This window comes from Podarcis vaucheri (assembly GCF_965113315.1).
Source record: "Podarcis vaucheri genome assembly, chromosome: 6".
In the NCBI taxonomy this organism is placed as follows: Eukaryota; Metazoa; Chordata; class Lepidosauria; order Squamata; family Lacertidae; genus Podarcis; species Podarcis vaucheri.
This window is the reverse complement of record NC_138764.1, coordinates 18,032,093-18,058,302: the sequence shown is the minus strand read 5'-3', so window position 1 is coordinate 18,058,302 and position 26,210 is coordinate 18,032,093. Positions and strand designations below refer to the sequence as shown.

The following is a 26,210-nucleotide window of genomic DNA, read 5'->3' as shown; positions in this document are numbered from 1 at the left end:
AATCGTGATCTTCAATCAGCACGTTGTCCTGTAGCTCATTGTGATGAATTCCAGTGCCTATCTTCGGAGAACTTCCTGACATTAGTGATGAAGATGCCTCCAGTGTTGAAGGACATGAAGAAGAAGTGGTTCTTGAAGATGATAATCCACATCCATTTTCCCAAAAGGAGTTGAATGATCTAGTTCGCGACCTCAGCTTGTCAAAGGACTCTGCCGAACTGTTGGCATCCAGATTGAAGGGGAAAAAAACTCCTCTCTGACAGTGCTCGCATCAGCTTCTTCCGCAACAGGCATCAAGAGTACCTCCGTTTTTTCTCGGAAGAGAAGGACTTGGTGTACTGTGCAGATATTGCGCAGCTTCTGCTCAAGCTTGGAGTGCCACAGTACGAACCCAAAGATTGGAGACTGTTCATTGACAGCAGCAAGCGATCACTGAAATGTGTTCTGCTACACAACGGCAACCAGTTTGTCTCTATACCCCTGGCTCACTCGAGTACACTGAAGGAGAACTATGAAGCAGTGAAGTATGTGCTGGAGAAAATTGGTTATGATCAGCATAAGTAGTTTATTTGTGTTGACCTGAAGATGGTGAACTTTTTGTTGGGACAACAGTCTGGCTTCACCAAGTACCCATGTTTTCTGTGCATGTGGGATAGTAGGGACCGTGCTCAGCATTACATGAAGAAGGACTGGCCTGTGCGGGAGGAATTGGTGCCTTGCAAAGAAAGGAACGTCATCAATGACCCTCTGGTGGACAGAGACAGAATACTCTTCCCACCGCTGCACATCAAGCTCGGCTTAATCAAGCAGTTCACCAAGGCTCTGGACAAGGATGGTGACTGCTTCACTTACTTGTGCCAGGCTTTTCCAGGATTGACCATGGAGAAGTTGAAAGCTGGCATCTTTGACGGTCCTCAGATCCGTCAGCTCATCAGAGATCCAGAGTTCGGAAACTCAATAAACGAAGTGGAACTGGAAGCGTGGAAGGCATTTGTTCTGGTAGTGAAGAACTTTCTTGGCAACAATAAGGCCAGAAACTACGCAGAACTTGGCAACAACATGCTGACTGCTTTCAGAAACCTGGGCTGCAACATGAGCGTCAAGATGCACTACCTATTTTCACATATGGACTGGTTTCCTGAGAACCTGGGTTCAATGAGTGACGAGCAGGGGGAGAGATTCCATCAGGACATGAAAGAGATGGAGACCAGGTATCAGGGTCGCTGGGACGCAGTCATGATGGCTGACTACTGTTGGACTCTGAAGAGAGACCTCCCTGCCACTGAGCATTCCAGGAGTTCCAAGAAACGGAAGTTCAAGCCCTGAAGTTTGAAAAATGGTGCAGCAACATGCACTTTACGTGTATTTACCTTTATCAATGCCCACCATTCGGTTTACAGTAAAGCTGACCTGATGGAGAGAAACGGATGCCATTTCCTGATTCAGCAATGCAAAAATACCCTAAATCAGTCTTGACAACATTCAAAAAGTAAAAAATTGTTGCCCAGTGTAATGTAATGGACCTATGTTGAATTAGCAAAGCTAACAGCTATAATAAGAGAATTTAATGATGATTACTTTTTTGAAGAATGGAAGCCCTTTTTGGATTTTTTGAAGAAACACTACTAGGTTTTCAGCTAAGAGCAACAGAAAAAATTAGAGACGATTGTGTTATGATTATGATAAATGAGTGACATAGGCTGTAGCAAAGGGGGGGATAAGGAAAACATCACAGAAAATGGGTTGAGAAGTCAAGAACAGAAAATAGATCCCTTTTTAAAAATGCATTGGAATGTTATGTGTAAAATGTTCAGAAATTTAATAAAAGTATTATTTTAAAAATTGTTAATGTTTTAGATAATTCTGTTGCTTTAGTCATACTTGGTAAAGTATTAGTTAGCTTGAACCTTTATATACCTGCATATATAAATAGAAGGTATATAAAGTCCTTTACCAATATCAGACTATATAGACTAGAACCAAGGATAAAGAATCTGCTGTTTGAGTTAAAGATTTACTTTTGTGTCATCTGTTTATTGTTTGACTTGGCTGTTCTGATCTGAGGTTAGTTTGTTGTACTAGTGGTGACTTGTAAGGGGGTCTTGACCAGAGCATGGAGGTCATGACCAGACCATGAGGATGTCATGTCATCGCTAATGCATAATGGACAACGTAGAATTCATTATATATTTAGCATGATGTAAACTGTATGTGAAAGAATATAAAAGTGTCTTGAAACCTGTACAGTACAGGATCAGTACAGTACCCACCATTTTAGGGGACTGTCCTTGACTGCGGTAAAGTTAATAAAAGGGTACTGTCTTGCTGGAATCCTTGGTTGAATTTCTAATTTAATGCCCTGCCTGGGACGAACCTGGGGAGTGATTTTGGCCCCTTGCTTGACAATGACCATGTAAATAACTGATTACCCTCCCATTAGGAACCATTGTCTGTTTTTTACTGGCATCTAAAACAGACAATGATGGAGCCAGGCACTCTTCCCTGGGGACCGCATTCTACAAGCAGAGAGCCACCGCTAAAAGGGTCCGTTTCCATGTTCCACCCTCCACTCCTCCCTAAGATATTTATGCAAAAGTGACCAGGCTGGTTCAACAGGAGAGAGGAAGCCCTTCTGGTGTTGGGGTCCTGAGCCACATGAGGATTTATAGGTCAAAACCAGCACTTTGAACTGAGTCCAGAAACTAACAACTGCTTGCATCCCCAACACAAGACTAAAAAGCAGTGTTGGATGAAGCAGGATCGCACCTTCTCCAGTCTACCAGGACTGCTGTTATTAAGGAACATACAGTGGTGCCTCGCAAGACGAAAAGAATCCGTTCTGTGATTCTCTTCGTCTAGCGTTTTTTTTGTCTTGCAAAGCAAGCCCATTGACGGATTAGCGGATTAGCACTATTAGTGCTATTAGCGGCTTTCAGCGGCTTCTCTGCTGATCGGATCAGCTGATAAGCGGCTTAGCGGCTTAGAAAAAGGGGGGGAAGGGAAAAAAGCCAGCAGGAACTCGCAAGACATTGTCGTCTTGCGAAGCAAGCCCATAGGAAATTCGTTTTGCGAAGCACCTCCAAAACGGAAAACTCTTTCATCTAGCGAGTTTTCCGTCTTGCGAGGCATTCGTCTTGCGGGGCACCACTGTACTGCAAAAGGTGTTCAGAGAGAAGAGCAGTAGCTCAGTGGTAATGAGCGCATGCAAAAGGTCAATCTGCAGCATCTCCAGGTACAGCCAGGAAATGTTCCCTGTCTGGAAACCCTGGAGATCCACTCCTGGTCAGTGTGGACGACCCTGAGCTAGATGGGCCAGTGGTCTGATCAGTGTAAGGCAACTTCTCATGTTCTCTCTCAGAACAGTGAGATTCATGCTCAGCCTAAGCTATTGCCCCAGGAACAGGTTTTCAGGAACCCTACAAGTCGGGGAACCACAAAGCTAAGATCATATATCCAACAGGCCATACACTGCCAGTTGTTGCCAATATCACCACTGTATCTGATTATTTATTTGTTGCTTAGAAAAATTCCAGAATTAAAAGGGGCCGGGGTGATACGCAAAAGCACTCACTTGGAAGCATGGTGTGCAAGATGCAAAGGGCCAGCCCTCGTACATTAAAGTGCTCTCCACCGTATTTCCGAAATGCAGGAAAGATGTATATTTCACTTATATAGTGCAAATAGAAGAGTGACGCAAGGGCCTAGACAGGAGTAAAAACAAAAGCCCTTGATTATAAAAGTAGCACAGGAGGAATCCGTAAGAGAGAAAGCTGATCCCAGTTACCAATGTGTACAGATCTAAGCTGAGTAAAGATCATACATTTAACGCACATGACATTCCCCAAAGAATCCTCAGACATGCACTTTAACCCCAACCTCCCCGAGCTCTAATTCCCAGCACCCTTAATAAACTGCAGTTCCCAAGATTCTTTGTGGGGGGAGCCATGTGCTTTAAATGTCTGGTGTGTATGCAGCCGTAGGCAACAGCTGACCAATCGTTTCAGTGCCACTACGACAGTCCGTGCTTCTTTCAGATAAACGGCATTCCACGTGGGCTCCACCATGTGCAGACTCACCATGCCAGCAGTTGGGAGGCCTGGGTAGGTGCGCTGCTGGCATGTGTATATGTGGAGGGGCCCAGGTGGAACACCTGATTTACCAACAGCAGCTGCCGTGGGAGCGGTTTCATTGTCCTGCAAGGAGCAGGTCCCACGAGCAGAGACTGATTAACAGACTATCTTTTTATCCAAGATTGTCCTTTGAACTTTTAGGATATGTGACACTGCACGGCTAGCCCAGCCCAGGAAAGGACTACATCTCCATTTGAGAAATATGACCATGCTTGAAATTAGTTGATCTGCTCCACTCAGCAAAATAAAAATACAGTATACAGATGCTGCACTGTTCATAATTTCCTAAACTCTGGAAAATGTTTACAGATGATAAGAGGACTAGCACACAGGCATCGGTTAAAAGGCGGTTTAGGAAGGCTTGTCATTTAGTACTATTGTATCCTGAGAAGTGAAACTGTTTTATTTATCTTACAATGGGAAGGTGTGTTTGTCATTAGTTTAGGGGTAATTATTCATTTAGCGATCCAAATCTAAGGGAATAGGATGCAATTCCAGGTGAACAGGCATGGAAGCTTCAGAAAGCATTGTGTCTATTTTTTTAATGCCAAAATAAAAATAAGTAATACAGGCTTGTGCACTCCAGTAGGCTAGTACATATTTTTATGAACCAGTAACTCTTTTATCAGCTTTCAAGGCTATGTAATTATCTGCAGAAACACAGAAATCCCCAAAGGAACAGAAATATCTAACCTGTGCAAACATGGTAGCTACATAGCTCCATCTTATTGTAGGAGTTCTGAAAAGAAAAGGAAATCACAGTCATTACACCTAAATCAAGACAAGAGCTTGCTTGGCATCAACTGAAACCTAATTTGTGAGAATTTTACAAACAACTGCTAGACAGCAAATCTCTTTGAGTTACTTTCCATAATAAAAGCAACTAATAAGTGCAAAAGAAATAATAATAGCAGAGTTGATGTAGTCTGCAGTAAACACAATCCAATTTCTATTCCAGAACAGCAAATATTTAAAGTAAGAAAGTCTGTTTGCTGGTTATGATTTTGCTCAAATGGCATGCTTTACTAAATGTGCAGCTGCACTATTATTTTTTTAACAGTTCGTTATTTTGCATAAAGAAGGAAAGGAGTAGTTGAGGGCAATAGGATATACAGATTGGAGAATGTGGAATACCATGGAAAATAGAAAGACAACCCCGTACTGTATAACACAGCAACTTCTACAAAGGAACTCTAGAACCTTATATATAAAAAACCCATCAAAACCCATGAAGTGTAGAATATCTTAAAGCCAAGATGGTCAGACTCAGCACCTGTCATTGGAACCAGAAGCAAAAAGTACTAGTGTGCTCAAAAGAGATATGCATTGAACCAATGCATTTTGGATCCTACTAGGCCTGCTCTGGGAAAATTCAGAGAAACAAATGGTTGTCTTCAACTAACCTTTACTCAGAGAAGACCCACTGAAATTCAGGACCATGAGTTAAATTAGAGACCCAGCAGTGGGTAGGGTCAGAGGCAAAAGTGGGTAGTGCAATAGATGGAGAGGCTCAAAGGCCAGTGGTGTAGCGTGGGTTGCCTGGGGCTGTGCGGAGAGGTTGGGTGGGAGGGAGGGAAACACATTCAACTGCCTAATACTATCCGCATCACCCAGGAGACATAAGAAGAGCCGTTCTATGGTCTGGAGAGGTCACTCCTGGTTCGCATGGAGAAGCTGTTTTCAGTGGACCCCAGCGACAGAATGTGCAGTTATATTGAGGCTGCCCCGAGTGTTAAACTTTTGCATCCATAACAATTTTGCGCTCAGGGCAACTGTGACTGTGACCCCACCATGCCATACCACTGCAGAGGACTGCACCTGCCCCCTGGGCCTGAGGTCCCCAACCCGTGTGTTATGCCCTCCATTATGAAGCATGCATCCTGTCCAACCTCACCATCACAATGGCTATAAGAACTGCCAAGTCACAATGGAGCAACTACATTGACATTACCGGGGATAGGCATCTCTGTAAATAAGGGTGGGAGCAAAGAGGAAATACAGGTACTGGGAAACTTTAGGAACTTGGACGGTGTCTGAAAAAGCAGAAGGGAGAGAGTCGTTTAGTACCAGATAATGCCACAGAGTAAAAAATAAACCCACAGGGTTCCATCCTATTTTCTATGGGTCTCAAGCTGTTCATTAATGCTTGAGTTTAGCAGTAATAAATTTATACAATTTATCAGGTTTGTATGCCATTCTTATTCTACTTTTTTTTTTACAATGAGTAAGGCAAGTCTGTGACAAGCCCCTCATCTCTAGTCCACCCCAGGTTTAACGCCCTCCCACCCCAAATGAGCCCCCTATTGTCAGAGCACTTTCCCCTGTTCCACTAAACCCAGGGTTCTCTTATATCCTTTGCAAGATGTTATGCTATTCCAATAAGCATTAGAAGACTGACAAGTTGCATGGTATTGGTAATCTTGCAAAACGTGGGGAGGCCCATACACACATTCTTCTGAACTAGAACAGGTCTTTGAATTGTCTCCATGTCACAGAACCCAACTCTCAGAACAGGAAGAAGGGAGGGTGCCTTCATCACCACAGCTGTACAGTTATTGAAGGAAACAGTCACTCACTTGTCTTCTGTGGTGTAAAGGAAAGTATTCGAGAAGTATTCTCCCTGATGAAAGAGTAGCCTTTCATCAGCAGGCGCACCTAAAGGAGTGGAATAACAGATAAAATGTATTTGACATCTTACAATTAAGTGAGAGATGGTCCAGCAGGATACCATGGTCAATAGCATCAAAAGCTCCTCTGCCCCTCTTTTGATGAAGGCGAGACCAAAGCAGATTCAGTCACAAGCCAGGTCTGCACCCATAATGCAAGAGGTCAAGAGAATCGGTATCCTCCAAGAATGCTTCCAGTTGTACTGGCATTGCTCTCTCCATCACTGTGCTCAAAAAGAGGGTGTTTGCAGCAAGTTATTAGTGGTTTAAACCATCAGCATATCTGAAAACAGAAGTACCTACTAGACCTTAAGAATTATGGTGAGTTTCTTTTTGCATCTGACCATTTCTAACACCCTTAGGTTCAACCTCCTGGAAAAAATGAAAACTTGTCACCGTTAATATTTCCCCAAGTCAGGCAGAAGCAAAAGTAGAATGTGTACACAAAATTACAGGTTAGCTAAGGACTCAAATCCTGGCATAAAGCAGCATTTTGCTAATTCAAGCTTTGTGAAATGACCTTGAGCTACATCCAGAAGAAACTAGGTCTCCACATGAAACTCACCTGCTCAAAGATCACTATGGCAGCAGAAACTGGTGGTAAATGGTAGGCAATGACAATGTAAGTTGGAACCACTCCAAGCGCAAATATTTGGAAGATCATGAGGAGACCCCCAAAGAAAGCGGAGCGGATTGTCTTGTGGGAGGAACCATTGTAGCCCTGGGCCCACAGCAGGAAGAGCCCATAGGGCACAGTCAGGGTGGACAGGAACATGTAAAGCCAAGTGGAAGCAACGACAGAGGATTTGCCAAAAACGAAGACCAGGAGATCAAACTTCACCACCAACCTTCAAAAGAGATTCAAACAACACAGAAAGTTAAAATCATATACTTGGGTTAAAATATATATTCCATCAGGTTAAATCAGTAACAGCTAAGGAATTCTATAATGAAAGTTGAGGTAATTTTAATCTGTTTTAGTATTCTAAGTTTTGCATGTTTTAGAGCATGGTTGTGATTTTTTTCATGATTTTCTTGTTTTATCTTTCGTAAACCGCTTTGAGGTTCCTTTTAGAATCAGGCAGCGTATAAATCTTATGAAACAAATACTGAACTTAAGTATACACCCTAAGGTTTTATACTGCACAGAACACTCTAAAGCAAGAAAACAAACACAGAGATACAGACAGATACAACCCCTACAGAGATCCATGACGCCTTGGATAAGCACACGCATGTGGGAAAACTTGTAGTTATTGTGGCATAGCCTGCAGCCCTTCAGTTAGCACTGGGAGGGCTCCACATCTTCCAAGACTTTGCATGCAGATACATTTTCATTGGTTCAGGTATGAAATGACTCAAGTCCAACACTAAAACAAAACAAAAACAAACAAACCTCCAGCTGATCCCTTCAATATTTTCCTACCTTCCTTCATCAATGGAGTCTACTATGAGGGTGCTGAGAATGATCATGATGAAGAAAGCAAGGAACACATGATGTAGGGTCCGGATGTCTTTCACTTCAAATAGCTCACTGAGGAAAATAATTATAAGAAGTACATTAGAACATTTCGGGGGGTGGGGACAAACTCCAGGACTTCCAGTGATTAAACTTAAGAGCTGAAAGCAACGGGAATATGGTCAGAAGATTCGGAGGATATGGCCATGGCTTCCCTGGGCCATTTGCTTTTTCTCCTTCAAATGTAACATGCGATCACTCTTTCTCAGTGCAATTTCTCTGCATATGTTCTGCAAAATTCATCTGTCAACAAATATAAGACCTTCACCACTTTCTAGAGGGGGTAGTATGGAAAGAAGTGCCGCTGTACAGGAGAAAGAGATTCCCGAACTGTTTCCAACCAGCAGGCAGTGGCGGAGCTTCATGCACCGGGGGGGGGGGCGCGGAGAGCAGGTGGGGGTGTAGCTGGAGTGTGTCCTGGGGGCGTGGCACACAGTTTGTGGGGGCGCAGCTGCGATGGCACCCCACCGGGATCGCTGTGCCTTTTAGTCAAATTACCCGTATATGGTTCACATCTTTGACTTCCAAAAGCCCAATCGCTGGTTCAATAGTATAAGCCGCAATTTTATTAAAATTAGGAGGATACGGCCTGATTCGTATTTCATCCATATTAAACCCCTACCCACCTACCCTCATATTCCCGATCATAATTTTAGCCCTATGAGGTATTGTAATAACTAGCTCAATTTGCCTACGACAAGCAGACCTGAAGGCTCTCATCGCCTACTCATCCCTAAGTCATATGGGCCTAGTAACCTCTGCTATTATTATACAAACACCATGAGGCTTGACCGGAGCCATAACCCTAATAATTGCACATGGCCTAACTTCCTCAGCCCTCTTTGCTCTAGCAAACACTAATTATGAGCGTGCGCACCCCCAAACTTTACTTCTTGTACGAGGTATACAACTTGCCTTCCCATTAATATCAACTTGATGATTATTCATTAACTTAACCAATACAGCCATGCCCCCCTCAATCAACCCACTTGGTGAGTTATTAATTATTACTGCCCTATTTAACTGAACATCCCCCACCATCATCATCACCAGGGTTGAAACCCTCATTACTGCCACTTATTCCCGATACATATTCTTAATAACCCAACAAGGAGCCATTTCAAATCAATTTCGCCTTCTCCCTCCCACCCATGCTCGAGAACATCTTATCCTTATTCTACATTTGCTACCCCTAGGACTTCTAATTCTAAAACCTACCCTAATTTCAGGATTATTCACCTGTAAATATAGTTTACCAAAAACACTAGACTGTGACTGAGATAGAAGGTTCTACCTTCTTGTTTACCAAGAGCTGTATAAACAATTAGAACTGCTAACTCAGATAACTAAGGATGAAATCCTTAGACCTCTTACTTCTATAGGAAAGAAGTAATCCATTGGTTTTAGGGACCAAAAATCTTGGTGCAACTCCAAGTAAAAGTAAAAATGCACGACCTCCTCCTACACTCAACCATGCTAACAGCTCTATTTATCCTAACACACCCTGTTCTCACAAATATAAACCCAATTCCTTTCATAATAGGATGAGGCATGCTTCACGCAAAAACCACTGTACAATTGGCATTCAAAGTCAGCCTAATCCCCCTAGCTATTTTCATAAACTATGGCACAGAAGACTCAACAACCAATTTTACATGAACATTGCCAATGGAGATATTAATATTAACCTTGTCTTACACATGTACCCCCTCACATTTATCCCAATTACAGTGGTGCCTCGCAAGACGAAAAGAATCCGTTCTGTGATCTTCGTCTAGCGGTTTTTTCGTCTTGCGAAGCAAGCCCATTGAAGGATTAGCGGATTAGCGCTATTAGCGGCTTTTAGTGGCTTTTAGCGGCTTATCTGCTGATCGGATCAGCTGATAAGCGGCTTAGCGGCTTAGAAAAAGCAGGGGGAGGAAAAAAAACCAGCAGGAACTCGCAAGACATTGTCGTCTTGCGAAGCAAGCCCATAGGAAATTCGTTTTGCGAAGCACCTCCAAAACGGAAAACTCTTTCGTCTAGCGAGTTTTCCGTCTTTTGCGAGGCATTTGTCTTGTGGGGCACCACTGTAGTTTATTTGTTACATGATCTATCCTTGAATTCGCTAACTGATATATATCACCAGACTCCCACATATCCCGATTCTTCAAATACCTCTTAGTATTTTTACTAGCCATATTAATACGTGTCACAGCCAATAATATATTTCAACTTTTCGTTGGTTGAGAAAGTGTGGGAATTATGATTTGCCCGCCCTGATGCTAATACAGCAGCCCTTTAGGCTATTATCTTCAACCACGTAGGAGATTTTGGACTTATATTAGCCCTTGCCTGACTTGCAACACACCTAGCAACTTGAAATATTCAAGAAATAACCATTCAAACAAAAACCCCGCTTCTCCTACCCCTCTTCGCCCTAATTCTCACCTCCGCTGGCAAATCTGCCCAATTCGGACTACACCTATGGCTTCCAGCAGCAATGGAAGACCCAACACCCCTTTCAGCTCTATTGCACTCCAGCACTATGGTTGTAGCTGGCGCGTTCCTTTTAATCCGACTTCACCCAATCTTACAAAACAACAAGACAGCCTTAACTATTTGCCTCTGCCTAGGAACACTCACCATACTATTCACAGCCCTATGTGCCCTAACACAACACAACAACAAAAAATTATTGCTTTTTCAACCTCTAGCCAACTAGGCCTGATACCTATTGGCCTAAACCTCAACTTGCCTTCCTTCACATCTCAACCCATGCCTTCTTCAAGGCTATACTATTGTTATACTCCGGCGCAATTAGTCACAACTTAAAGACATCTGAAAAATAGGGGGCGTACAAAAAATATTACCAGCGACAGCTACCTGTTTAACCATCAGAAATCTTGCCCTTACAGGAACTCCCTTTTTATTGGGCTTCTATTCAAAAGATACAATTATTGAAACCATAAATAACTCCCACCTAAATGCCTGAGCCCTTATACTTACACTTTTTGCAACAATACTAACCGCAACCTACACCTTACGAATAACTTTTTACGTCCAATTAAATACACCACAAACAACAACATCCATTATAAATGAAACACCCCTGACCCTTACTAACCCCCTTATTCGTCTTGCGATTGGAAGCCTTCTAACACGCCTAATCCTCATAGCCACTATTTTACCAACAAAACCAACTCCAACTACTATGCTAACCTCTATAAAATTATCCGCCACCATCGCCATCATGCTGCTTTATGCGGCTTTTTTGCCTCCTTCTACACCTGCCGCTTTACTTGTACTTACTACAGGTGATGATCTATTTACTATTATGTATATAGTGCATTAATTGATTTACCCCATGAAAAATTAAATATACATTATCCCAATTAGTGCCATTGCCTTCCATTAAGAGTTTGGGTGTAATCCTTGACGCCTCCCTTTCCATGGAGGCGCAAGTTACAGCAACAGCTAAGGCGACATTTTTCCACCTTCGCCACATTAAGCAGTGGGTCCCCTACCTTTCCTGCCCCGACCTGGCCACAGTGATCCATGCAACGGTCACCTCCAGGCTTGACTACTGTAATTCGCTCTACGCGGGGCTGCCCTTGAAGCTGCCCCAGAAACTCCAGAGGGTGCAGAATGCTGCAGCGAGGCTCCTCACGGGGTCTCTGCCATGGGAGCATATTCACCCAGTGCTTTACCAATTGCACTGGCTCCCAGGGGAGTATAGGGTCAGATTTAAGGTGCTGCTTCTGACTTTTAAAGCCCTTCACGGCCTAGGACCCTCATACCTATGGGACCACCTCTCCCGGTATGCCCCACGGAGGACCTTAAGGTCCATAAATAGCAACACCCTAGTGGTCCTGGGCCCTAAGGAAGTTAGATTGGCTTCAACCATAGCCAGGGCCTTTTCAACACTGGCCCCGGCCTGGTGGAACGCTCTGCCTCATGAGACCAGGGCCCTGCGGGATCTGATTTCTTTCCGCAGGGCGTGTAAGACAGAATTGTTCCACCTGGCCTTTGGCTTGGAGCCAATTTGATTCCCTCACTCTCTTCCCCCCCCCCTTTCCTTCTCCTCCTGCAATGAGGCTACATTTTAATATTTTAATGTTTCAATATTTTAATGTTGTATTTTTAAGTTGTGTTTAAGTGTGTTTTTAAGTTGTAATCATTCAACTTGTTTCTATTATTGCTTGTAAGCTGATCTGAGCCCGGCCTTGGCTGGGGAGGGCGGGGTATAAATAAAAATTATTATTATTATTATTATTATTATTATTATTATTATGACATAATTAATCCTGTTACATACATCATTCCCATTCTCATTGCTGTAGCATTTCTAATGCTACTTGAACACAAAATTTTAGGCTCTATGCAACTCTGAAAAGGTCCAAATATAGTAGGTCTTTCGCATTTTACAACCAATTGCTGATGGAGTAAAACTATTTATTAAAGAGCCCATTCACCCAACATATACATCTCCTATATTATTTATCCTGGCACCAACTTTAGCCCTTTTACTAGCCCTCATAATATGAACTCCAGTACCAATACCACACCCCCTAGCAGACATAAACATAGGCCTTCTATTTCTTCTTGCCCTCTTAAGCATAATAGTCTATACAATCTTATGGTCCAGATGAGCATCTAACTCAAAATATGCCCTAATAGGGGCGCTACGAGCCATTGCACAAACAATCTCATATGAAGTTACCCTGGGCATTATTCCACTTTCAATTATTAGACTGACTGTCACCTTCTCAATACACACCCTTATCATTACGCAAAAACACATTTGACTAATCTTACCCACATAACCCCTCGCAATAATATGATTCGTATCAACCCTAGCAGAAACAAATCACGCACCATTTGATTTAACTGAGGGGGAATCTGAACTTGTCTCAGGGTTTAATGTCAAATATGCAGCAGGACCGTTTGCACTGTTCTTCCTAGCCGAATACATAAACATTTTGATGATAAACACACTCTCATGTATTTTATTCTTTAGCCCTACCATAACCACAGGGACTCGGGTGGTGCTGTGGGTTAAACCACAGAGCCTAGGACTTGCTGATCAGAAGGTCAGCGGTTCGAATCCCCACGACGGGGTGAGCTCCTGTTGCTCAGTCCCAGCTCCTGCCAACCTAGCAGTTTGAAAGCACGTCAAAGTGCAAGTAGATAAATAGGTACCGCTCTGGCGGGAAGGTAAACGGGATTTCCGTGTGCTGCTCTGGTTCGCCAGAAGCGGCTTAGTCATGCTGGCCACATGACCCGGAAGCTGTACGCCGGCTCCCTCGGCCAATAAAGCGAAATGAGCGCCGCAACCCCAGAGTCGGTCACGACTGGACCTAATGGTCAGGGGTCCCTTTACCTTTACTTACCATAACCACACAAACAGAATTTTTGACATTTAACTTAATAGCAAAAACTACCCTACTGACCACTGGATTCTTATGGGCTTGAGCCGCTTACCCACGATTTCGTTATGATCAATTAATACACCTCCTATAAAAACAATTTCTCCCTGCCACACTAGCACTATACTTGTGGTATATCTCACTTCCAATCTCACTATCAGGGTTCCCGCCACTAAATTAATAACTGTTACCAAGATGTGTGCCTGAGAAATTAGGGAATACTTTGATAGAGTAAATCACAGGGATTTATAATCCCTCACCTCCTCTAGAAGAATGGGATTCGAACCCACACCTGAGACTCCAAGACCCTCTGCTCCCACTATACTACCTTCTAGTAAAGTCAGCTAACAAAGCTCTTGGGCCCATATCCCAAAAATGGTGGTTAAACCCTTGTAGCCTTATGAGGCTTCGACCTTGGGTGGGAAAAAATAATGCGCCCGGGAGAGGGAGTGGGAGTCAAACAGACACTAAAGGAATAGTTTCGGAGAAAAAGCTTTATTTCTACCATCCACGAACTGGTAGAAGGAGCAAGTGTGATAGTTCACAAACAAGCACGAGTTCACAGCCATTTGCACAGAGTATATATTTCCCATCCAGTTCCCTCCCCTTTCTCCTCCTCTTCAGGAGTCCTGCCCCATGAGTTCCTCTGAGCATGAACAGAAAGCTCCTGTCTTGGGACTCTTCCCAGGAAAGGGGGGGGGAGAAGCAAAGGGGTTTCAGAGTGTTCACGATGTTGCAACTGAATGAGATAAAAGTCACTTCTCAGGCTTGAGTATTCTTGGCAATGACAGAGCCTATTCGTTAGCCTTTTGAAGCCTTCTTGTACTGATAAAAGAATAACATTTTTCCTATGCATCTTGTGAGAAAACAGAGGAAAACTTTGTCTGTGGATTTTTTAGAAGACAGAAATGAATTTTGGACAGTTTTGAGGCCTGGTTGGGGGGGGTGTGACTTCGGGCCTAGGTGGGGTCATCTGTCATCACCTCCTTCACCCTTCCTTTACTAATGAGCCCCTACATCTTATCCATTTTAATTTCCAGCTTGGCCCTCGGAGCTACCATTGGTTTCTAGCCTGAATTGGACTAGAATTAAACACCCTAGCCATTATCCCAATCCTGGCCAAACAACATCATCCACGATCCACTGAACCACAACAAAATATTTTATCAATCAAGCAATGGCCTCACCCATCATTTTATTTTCAAGCATTCTTATTGCGACATACTGGAATTTGAGATATTACTCAACTCACCATGCAACCAACCCCAACTATATTAACAATTGCCCTAGCCATAAAATTGGGCCTGGTTCACTTCTGACACCCAGAAGTCATACAAGGCATAACAACTGCTCTAATTATTGCAACATGACAAAAATTACCACCAATATCTCTACTATATATAACTTCTAATCAACTCCCAACAACAATTTTATTACTACTAGCTATTTCCTCTACCTTAACTGGAGGATGATCTGGACTAAATCAAACCCAACTATGAAAAATCATAGCATTTTCGTCAATCGGACCCCTAGGCTGAATAGCTGCCATCTCCCCTATCTGCCAGAAACTTCTTCTTCTAACCTTAATAATTTATCCATTAATAACTACCTCCATGTTCCTAATTTTCATCACTTCAACTGCAAAAACCGCCAAAGATTTTGGAACAATATGAGTAATCTCTCCAACACTCTCCACCATCACAATAATTACCCTTATAGCATTAGGGGGACTCCCCCCATTAACTGGCTTCTTACCTAAATGATTAATTCTAGAAGAATTAACTACCAACCACCTCATCCCACTAGCAACTGCCCCCGCCTTAACCACTTTACTAAGCCTAATATTTTACATGCGCTTAACTTATACTAAGCTTCCCGTCTTGGCCGTAGGAATTACAATGCTACTAACAGATCAAAACCCAAACACATCATTTTTTTTGACCCAGCAGGAGGAGGATACCCAATTCTCTACTGTTATGTACTGAAGTTCTCACCCTGGGCCAGCCAGCAGGGGGATACTGTAGATAGTTCAGGTCCACATATGCAAATAAGGGATCGAAAGTGACGTTCAGTGATTGGATAGTTATAGAAAATGGTTACTGTTGTGTGCTAGTTGAGCTCTATATAAGCAGGCTGGCTGAACCCTTCAGTTCAGTTCAGTTCTGGCCTCTGAATAAACAAGAGCTGTTTGAAGAATCGCTGTGTCGTCTGATATGTTCACCCACAACTTAACATCTACCAACACCTATTTTGATTTTTTGGTCATCACGAAGTATTCTCCCTGGCTTTGGCATAATTTCCCATATCGCCACATACTATGCAGGAAAAAAAGAACCATTCGGCTACATAGGTATAGTGTGAGCCATAATATCAATTGGCTTTCTAGGCTTCATTGTATGAGCCCACCACATATTTACCGTAGGTATGGACATTGACATCCAAGCCTATTTTACCTCAGCCACAATAATTATTGCCATTCCTACTGGAGTAAAAGGTTTTAGTTGACTCTCAACCCTTCATGGCGGAACAATTAAATGGGATGCCGCTATATTTTGGGCCCTGGGATTCATTTTTTTATTTACGGTAGGCGGCCTTACAGGTATTATTTTAGCCAACTCCTCATTAGATGTTATTCTTCATGATGCCTACTATGTAGTTGCCCATTTCCATTATGCCCTATCAATAGGAGCTGCATTTGCAATTATAGATGGATTTGCCCACTGATTTCTGCTCTTTACAAGTTATACTTTGCATTCCTCATGAACAAAAATTCAATTTGGCGTAATATTTACCGAAGTCAACATAACATTCTTTCCACAACATTTCCTCGGATTAGCAGGCATGCCCCGACGTTACTCCGACTATCCAGACGCATACACTTTCTGCAATACTATTTCATCAGTTGGCTCCTTAATTTCACTGACAGCAGTAATTATAATAATATTTATTATCTGAGAAGCTCTGGGAGCTAAACATGAAGTACTTACCCTTGAATTAACAAACACAAACTTGGAATGACTTCTCGGATGCCCGCACCCATATCATACCTACGAAGAATCAACCTATGTACAAACCTCAAGGGAGGGGACTTGAACCACCTCTAACCACTTTCAAGACAGTCACACAACCTCTTAAGTTTCTCTCCTTATGAGGTCCTAGTAAATAAATTACATAGCTCTGTCAGCGCTAAATTATAGATCAATCAAGCCTATGTGGCACACCCAGCATAACTAGGCTTCGAAAATGCAGCCTCCCCCATTATATAAGAACTTCTTCACTTCCATGACCATGCATTAATATATATTTTTAATCAGTGCCTTAGTACTATATACTATATAGTATTATTAGTCTTATATTATCAACAAAACTCACACTAATACTATAGATGCCCAAGAAGTGGAAATAATCTGAATTATCCTCCCCGCAATCATTTTAATCCTAATTGCACTCCCCTCCCTCTAAATCCTTTATTTAATAGATGAAATTAACAACCCTCTTTTAACTATTAAAGCCATTGGCCACCAGTGATACTGAAGCTATGACTATACAGACTATGAAAATCTGCTGTTTGACTCCTACATAGTCCCAACATGCGACCTACATCCCGGAAATATCCGCCTACTAGAAGTTGATCATCGAGTTGTAGTCCCAAGAGAATCCCCCATCTGAGTTTTAATCTCAGCAGAAGATAGCCTGCACTCATGGGCAATTCCAGCACTCGGCATTAAAACAGATGCAGTCTCAGGTCAATTAAATCAAACAACCTTAATTACATCTCACCAGGGCCTATTTTATGGCCAATGTTCAGAAATTTGCAGATCAAACCACAGCTTTCTACCTATTGTAGTAGAATCAACACTCCTCAAATACTTCGAAGCATGATCTAAAATAACAATCTCCACATCACTAAGAAGCTAATTTACAGCACTAGCCTTTTAAGCTAGAGAGGGACATGCCTCAACTTAACCCAGACCCCTGATTCCTAATTTTCATGCTAGCCTGAGCAACCCTTATTGCTACAATAATGACATCAGGGTAAGTCCTTTGCCCATGCAGTTTGAAATCAAAACTGGGACAAGGCATTGCAGGCACCAATAGTCAACTGTGCCAGCAAACCCAGTTTCCTGTGCCTGCGTGGTTTGAAATCAAACCATGTAAGCAAAGGCACAGGGCTTCGTTGGCACTGCCAATCAGCTGATTGGTGGTGTCAGCAAACCTGCTTTCAGTAGGGAACTGCATCTTTACCTGTCCCACAGGTGTACCCAGTTTGAGGAAGGTGGCCTTGCGGGTCAAATTAGGATGCCGGAACAGGCCAGAAACTCCACAGAGCTGCTGTAGACCACATTTCACTTGGACACTCTCCCATTTTGCACCAACTGAAGCCTTTTGTAATCCCCACTCCATGCTATGTAAATATTTGGGTCTCACAGGCTTAGAGTGCTTATTATTCATTTATTATTAAATTGATAATCCCACCTGGCCTCCAAAGGAGCCCTGGAGAACACAGGACTGTATCATATCCAAGTCTGAACCTACATGGGCCAAGGTACCATTCTGTTATGGGTTCTCCTAGGCAGTATATAAAAGAAATTAGGGACAAACTTTATTGGAGAACCAGACCACCCATGAGGAGTTTGGATTACCCAGTAATAGACATTCTATTCCAGGCATCCCCAAACTCGGCCCTCCAGATGTTTTGGGACTACAATTCCCATCATCCCTGACCACTGGTCCTGTTAGCTAGGGATGGTGGGAGTTGTAGTCCCCAAACAGTTGGAGAGCCAAGTTTGGGGATGCCTATTCTATTCTGTTGACCAGTTTCTACAGAACAGAACAGCCTCTGTGAATCCAGAATCCAGCCACATCCAAGTTAGAATTTGGGATGTGCAATAGCCAATTGGCTAGAACAGGCTTCCTCAACCTCGGTCCTCCTGATGTTTTGAGACTACAATTCCCATCATCCCTGACCACTGGTCCTGCTAGCTAGGGATCATGGGAGTTGTAGGCCAAAAACACCTGAAGGGCTGAGGTTGAGGAAGCCTGGGCTAGAACACTTATAAAGGTTAGGAATACCAACTTTCAGTCTACACAGTATAAAAATGAATGGGATCTACTGGGAGGGAGAAGCGAGATGTGAAGATAAGCCACCCACTGGATCAAGGCAACTTTAACTTTAGCAAGGGCTCTAGTAAAATTTAAAATCTAATTAATATACTCACTCAAAGACAGACTTTCTAGCAACAAAAACTTTTCCGTGTTCTGGAGGTGCTCTTAATTCCCTGTGAAAAGAACAAATATTCAGCAACAAATCAACATATCAACTCTGCTTCAGGCTCAGCCAAGAACCAACATACTTGCTTTTGAAGCCACCGTCTTTCTCTGAGCACACGGCTGAGAAGGCAGGGGGCGAAGTCTCAAGCTGCACAGACTTTGCAATCAAGCCATTTACGAATTCTGTAAAGTGGCTGTCGATCCGCTGCATGAAAGCTGGCTTCATTTGCTGATAAAATTTGGAGGGAGGAAGAAATAAAAAAGAGAACACCTTAAGTATACAATGGTACCTCGGGTTACATACGCTTCAGGTTACACACTCCGCTAACCCAGAAATAGTGCTTCAGGTTAAGAACTTTGCTTCAGGATAAGAACAGAAATCGGGCTCCAGCGGCGCAGCAGCAGCAGGAGGCCCCATTAGCTAAAGTGGTGCCTCAGGTTAAGAACAGTTTCAGGTTAAGAACAGACCTCCGGAACGAATTAAGTACTTAACCTGAGGTACCACTGTAATTGATAAGTATTGCCTGGAATTTGCCTGCTAAAATGGCATGTTACTCTTTACCTTCAAATGCAAGGCTGACTTCCTTACACCATGCTAACAACAAATCATGAACGTGTCTCATTTCCTCACAACTGACGACATGTTCTTGGACCCCAGTCAAAGTCACGGCCAGTGGGGACAATGGTCAGCGCTGATAGGACTTCCTAGTCTAGCAACATCTGGTTCCCCATTCCTGGTTTAAGCCACCTATCAGCAGCTCCCCAAGAATGAGGAAGCAAAGTCGCCAACTGCAGGGCCTTTCTAAGAAAACCATAGTTAGCCTGGCTGCCTCCCATCTTGCTTACAAATAAACTCACTCAACATATCTAACAGAAATCTGACCAGAAAACTGACTTGTTCTGCAGGGGCTTTTTGTTTTGTTTTTGTTATACTAGTCAAATACCAACCGTATGCAAAACACACTCTTTTAGTCTATTAAATTTAAGGAAAGCTGACAAGTCCAAGAACAGGATATAAGAAGGCACTGTAGCAGGAACCCCCCACCCCAATCATTCAGTTTGTACAAACTTCACACACTCACACTCACACACTACATATGCCCCACTTCTGTTATAAATTCATAGAAAAATCAACCATACATCGGATTTGCACTGATTCATAGAAAAATCAACCATACATCGGATTTGCACTGTTCCATTTTTATTTTACTCCATATGACAAGGACTATCAAAGGGGGGTGGCTTGGTTCTGGTCCACCATAATCCCTTCACCATCCCAGCACATCCATAGGAGCCCTGCCCAGTTGCTATGCCAACCCTGATGGTCCTAGACAGAAGACCATCAAGATCACAAAGAACTTGCATATGGGAGTGGATTCAGCATGGACTGAAACAAAGGACAATGATCAGATCTTCCCTCTGGGGGCAGGAAACTGCCAACTCCCCTTTGTCACCTGGAAGTGACTCATGGGGAGGGGGAAATGAGGAACCAGCCAGGTGACAGGACACTCAGGTTACCACCACCACCCCTCCCTCAACCCCTCCTTTCTGTAATGTATGCATGATGTTTCTGGGGGTGGGCTTGACCTAGAGGATGGGAATTTCAAAAGTTTTTATAAGGTCTTGCACACCATCTTTCTGGGTCTTTCCTCTCTCTCGCAAGTGAGGGGAACACCCTGTTGCAACAGTTCAATAAAGGCCAAGCCTACAGGCTGCTGTTTTGCTCCAAGTTATCCTGGTTGGTGTCTTTATTTTGTCCAAGGGAGCCCTCAGATTTTTCCGGTAACAGTTTTCACCCACAAAATGCTCAGTTCTGGTTAACTCCCCATCATACACACCAAGATTCTTTAAAAAATGAACAGCTAACAGTTTAATGAAGTTGCTTCAGAGGTGGCACCCTGGCCGGCAGAACCCAACAAAAAGGTCTCTCACAACTCTTCCCAATGGAGGGAAGAATGTCTAAAGAAATTAAACAGGGAAACACATTTCACTTAGGATTTCCCACGCATTTTTAGAAGTTTAGCACTAAGATTGCTTTGATGTGGCATTTTATTTGGGCGGCAGGGGCAAGGGCAGCAACAGCAGAGAGGAATACTCTTGTACTTCCAGAGTTATTAAAAAACAGAAGCTGTGATGGCTGACATTAAGCAAGAAGAGCAGACAAGCGTGATAGGAAGTTTCTGGGGTGCTTTGCTCAGCGCAGGGTGTTCACAAAGCACAGGGTGTTTTGTTTGTTCGATTGATCTGCCATTGCCGCTCCACACAGTCAACAAAGAATGATGCCAAGACAGAGTGAAAAATAAACAAAGAGAAAGAACCAAGAGAAGGGAAAGCAAGCTACAGCGTTTTAGCTGCACAGGGCAAACAGCACCTGAGCAACAACAGAGTTCTTGCTTTCCATGTAGCCCTGGGAATTTGCCTGGGGAATGAGGTCACCTGCTGTTACCCATTCATATATTGCAGACACAGCCCCAAAAGGAAAGGAATGTGTGTACTTTGCGGCTCCTTTTCCGTGAGGCAGCTGATATGCAGGCAAGACCTATTGGGCTTCACTGCTGCCCCACCTGAAACTAGGAACATGGATCTTTCTCTCCTCTATCTGCTCACTACAAGGAAAAAGTCGGTAGGTGGATAAGCTGATTCCCAGGGAAGCTTCTCCACCATCCTCCCACTAATTAATTCCTGATAAGTTCAAAGACTCAAAAGGGTACCCAGCAATAGTTCCAGAGCCACATGTGAATCCTCCCTGCAGTCCAAAGCAGTAGCATGCCGGAACAGCCTAATCCCACAGCCTTCCAGTCCCAGTTTACCAAAACATGGATATGCAGCTATTGTGGCTCTAGCTGCACTAAATATGAGCAGCAATGCTTTGGCTAGTGATGGATAACCAGTCTGTGAGACTTTCTTCTTCTTAAAATAAAAGACTTTTATTTTTCACATACAAAGCCACTTCCGGCTTGCCCAGGAGGTGGGGTTGCAGGCTTCACGCCCACCCCATGTGAGCGGGGGCTGGTCGCAGCCCCTGCGAGAGCAGGGAAATCCCGGCCAGGCCTGCCCCCCCAGCCAGACAATCAGCTGGCTGGGGGGCGTGGCCTGTCCTATTTAGGGCCGGCAGAGAGGGGGCTCGCCCTCTTTTCGCCGGCTAGTCCTCACGTTTGTTTCCCGCATATCAGCTGTTTCTGTTTGTCGGAGATGTGGCCTAATTCGCCCAATTAACCTTAAATTATGGTGTCTCGTGTCTTTATTTATCCTGGTGGGGGGCGGGAACTCGCCACGCAACAGCAAATATCTGAGAACTTATCTGCTTTCTCATGCACTCACAATTCTCTTTTGTCCTGCTTTTTCTTTTAATGCAATTAAACACACATTTCTCTCTCAAGATTTCTAAATGCATTTTGATATGCTTTCTTAGCGAAGAGCTGGAATATTTGAGAAAGGTGGAAGTGGGTGAATGGTTTAAGTTTCAGTCTGGCCAGGAGGTGCAGATCAGGTTGTTATTGTTGGCATCCATCTGTCTCAAGAGACAATGGAGTGTGCCTCCGGGGATCAAACCAAATCAGGTTATTCATACTGGAATTCACAAAGAATGAATTCCTTAAGCATCCCACTTGCTAATAGACTAGAGGAGGAAAGCAGCCCATCCGCCTCCTGTGCCCTACAACAGCAGCTGAAGGTTTCTACGGCATCAGAGAAAAGCATGAACATTTGAAGGGTTGGGGATAATAAAAGTACAAAGGACTGTAATGGTTCAAATAAAATAAAATGTCAGAAGCCCTAGTTTTGATTTTCTGAGGAAGCATGATTAGCTAGTTCTCCAGTTTATAAGAGCTCACAGGAAAGTGAGCATTGTTTATAATTTTTGCATTTGAGGAAATCTTTCAGCAGTCCAGTTTCAGTGACTCGCAATTTACAGGATTTAGGATTTCTAACAGGCCCATTCTATGCATAGATCTGTCACAAATGGGAGGTTTCTTTTGCTGTCTAGGGATTCCTCCTTGTCAACTCATATTAACTACAATTCAGATAAGTTTACCTCAGCCTCCACCAAAAGCTGCATCTTTCGAGTGACCGAATGGTCAACGTCAACATGACCTAAGAGGGGAAAAACAAACCGTTGCTGTATTTTCAATGATAAATAAAATAAATAAATAAATAAATAAATAAATAAATAAATAAATGTTGTCCGCAAGTATGAAAGGCAAACAGGAAAAGCATGCAAACTGGAAATTTAAAGTATTTTAATATCAGTGCTGCAAATAAGTCCACAAATGTTACTAGCCCTCAAAATTTCACTTATTCCCCTACCCAGAGGTACCTGTATTAGTTGTCCACTACTGACCAAAAGGAAAAACAACCTATTCCAATTTCCAAGGCTTCGCTTCCTAGAGTGCATTAAAACCATAGTTAATTGGTGCAGATCATTTAAACTTATCTACCCAAATACTTCCTGCCAACCTAGCAGTTTTAAAGCAGTCAAAGTGCAAGTAGATAAATAGGTACCGCTCTGGCGGGAAGGTAAACGGCGTTTCCGTGCGCTGCTCTGGTTCGCCAGAAGCGGCTTAGTCATGCTGGCCACATGACCCGGAAGCTGTACACCGGCTCCCTCTGCCAATAAAGCGAGATGAGCGCCGCAACCCCAGAGTCGGCCACGATTGGACCTAATGGGCAGGGGTCCCTTTACCCAAATACTAAAAAAAGGAGGTGCTAGGGAGAAGGATTCTAGCCTGGCCACCTGCCGGACATCTGTAGGATTCAACCATCCATGCACCGCTTGCCCCCTGCACCCTCAAGTGGTACAGCCCAGGCACCAGTTCACCAGCCAAGTGAGAGCAAGACGGCACACAAGACATTCAACTGTGACAAAACGAGTGTACAATGCATAGAAATAAGTTTTTCTGAAAACAGAAACAGAATTGCAGTTAGATGGTTCTTCTTGACATTCCTCTCATTAAACAACCATTCAGCAATTGTATTTGGGCATATCTTGAACAAAATTCCAGCCAAACTAGGGAAGGGAACATTCATATTAATCAATGAAAAATAAAAATCCTTTTTATTGATGAAATCCCCTTTAGCTTGGTTTTGCTGAGCTCTAAGTAAGCGTGTAGGAATGTACCAGGAATGCCTGAGGTTCTGCTTAAACCACCAGCTTGATAAGTGAAGAACTTGCTATGTGAACTATTGGGCTTGCTATATTATTGGAAACCAGGATGATAACTTGGGCAATGCTTGCTTAAGCAATGTATGACAAAATAAGGAGTATCAAAATGCAGCTGCCTACAAGTTGATCACGCAAGAGCATGTTGATCACAATGTGCATCCCTCAGGAGTTGGCATGATGGGTGCCTTATGATATAAAGGCCACGTATACTAGAATGCTATAATTGGAGGTATTGAATCTTTCTGTGTTCTGTGAAGCTATAACTGTTTCCTTTCACATGTTTGGGTGTGGTCTGAGCTTCTTGCACCCCACAATAAACTGTTTTCTCCTCCAAGTGTGGGACTCCAATCATCAAACAGTAAATATCAAGTAAACAATAAAAATACACTAGATCACTAAACTCTGGCTGGATGTAGACACATTAAAGAAGCATTGTAGTTTAAAGCATTGTAAATTTAAAACAGGTAGAGAAAAACAGGACTCCACGTCGTCATCTGGTGGCAAAATGTTACATTGCACGTACAACACATATAAATTGCTTTTTCTCTATCAGTTTAACTGAGTCCTCTGATAGCATGCCTTTTTGAAAAATCAAAAACACAATCCCTGGAGCATACTGTACGTACCGGTTGTTAAATCCCTGGTTTTGGCATCACAAGATTCATTAAATGCAGATTGCTTAAGATGAAAAGATGGGCTTGGTTACTGCTCATTACATGTAACGCTCACCACCTGTCATTGAGATCATACCAGGTGATGCTTTGCTTTCAAAAAGTGATTTCAGAACCACAAACCACAGTGATGAGCTTTGCAAACCAAAGGTTCATACATGTTCATACATGTTCATTCTGGGCTGTTTGAAAACTGTTTCATTTCTTTCAAAAACTTCCAGATTTTGGAGGTTCAAAGGGTAGCACTGAGTTGTTTGAATGCCCTTCCTTTCAGTAAGATTCCAGTGCCAACCATCTCCTAAATCAGGAAGGGGATTGCATTGGAATCCCTTGCTAAAACAAAGCAGGGAGTTTTCATGCAAAGCCTTTCCTGAATCCAGAAATGGCCTTGCAAGCCACATTGGACCCCTAATGGGCAAATCTTATTCTACAGGCTGAAAAGATAGAGGCGGCTTTGTCCTCCCAGACATTAAATTATATTATGAAGCTGCATGTTTGGTATGGATTAGGGACTGGATGAAGTTGGAAAAGCAAGAAGCATTAGAACTGGAAGGACATGACAATAGATTTGATTGGCATGCATATCTTTGGTATGGGAAAAGGAAAGTACATAAAAGTTTTTATAAGCGCATAATTAGGAAATCACTAATGAGAATATGGGAGAGATATAAAGATTTATTAGAACAGAAGACTCCTTGGTGGCTTTCACCACATGAAGCTTTACAATTAAGAGATCATTTTCAGAGTTGGTTACATTATTGGCAACTACACGAGATATACAGAGAAGATAACAAGAAAGGATTCAGTTATACGATATCTAGATTTCAGAAGGAAGTTGTAGAAGGGAAAGTAAAGTTGCTGAAAGGCGCATATAGGATTCTGCTAGAATGGGAAACAAAAGCTGAGGAGGTGAAATCAGTCATGATTAAATGGGCACAAGATATAGGCCATAACATAATGTTTGAAGATTGGGAAAGATTGTGGAAAATTGATTTAAAATTTACAGACTGTTCTTTACTGAAAGAAAGCTACAGTGGTACTGAAAGAAAGCTACAGTGGTACCTCAGGTTACATACGCTTCAGGTTACATACGCTTCAGGTTACAGACTCCGCTAACCCAGAAATAGTACATCAGGTTAAGAACTTTGCTTCAGGATGAGAACAGAAAGCGTGCTCCGGCGGCGCAGCAGCAGCAGGAGGCCCCATTAGCTAAAGTGGTGCTAACAGTTTCAAGTTAAGAACAGTCCTCCAGTATGAATTAGGTACTTAACCCGAGATACCACTGTATATGAAAATGATGTATAGATGGTATATAACATCAGTACAGATAGCAAGAATGTACAAAACTGGCTCAAATATATGTTGGAAATGTAAGAAAAAACAA

The 26,210-nt window shown here is 42.9% G+C and overlaps 1 protein-coding gene across 3 annotated transcripts in view; it reads right to left on the bottom strand.

Annotated features, from left to right (window-relative positions):
• Window positions 1-26,210, bottom strand: part of LOC309533848 (sterol O-acyltransferase 1-like) — a 69,160-nt gene that overhangs the window by 16,474 nt on the left and 26,476 nt on the right. For all 3 annotated transcript variants that reach the window (XM_082225500.1, XM_082225498.1, XM_082225499.1), the window contains exons 3-11: window positions 23,028-23,086; window positions 19,078-19,223; window positions 18,943-19,002; window positions 8,223-8,330; window positions 7,362-7,644; window positions 6,707-6,785; window positions 6,082-6,163; window positions 4,824-4,869; window positions 3,572-3,701 (exon numbers count right to left, since the gene is read on the bottom strand). In XM_082225500.1, coding sequence (XP_082081626.1) covers window positions 3,572-3,701; window positions 4,824-4,869; window positions 6,082-6,163; window positions 6,707-6,785; window positions 7,362-7,644; window positions 8,223-8,330; window positions 18,943-19,002; window positions 19,078-19,223; window positions 23,028-23,086 — 993 coding nt within the window. The remainder of the gene's footprint in view (window positions 1-3,571; window positions 3,702-4,823; window positions 4,870-6,081; window positions 6,164-6,706; window positions 6,786-7,361; window positions 7,645-8,222; window positions 8,331-18,942; window positions 19,003-19,077; window positions 19,224-23,027; window positions 23,087-26,210) is intronic.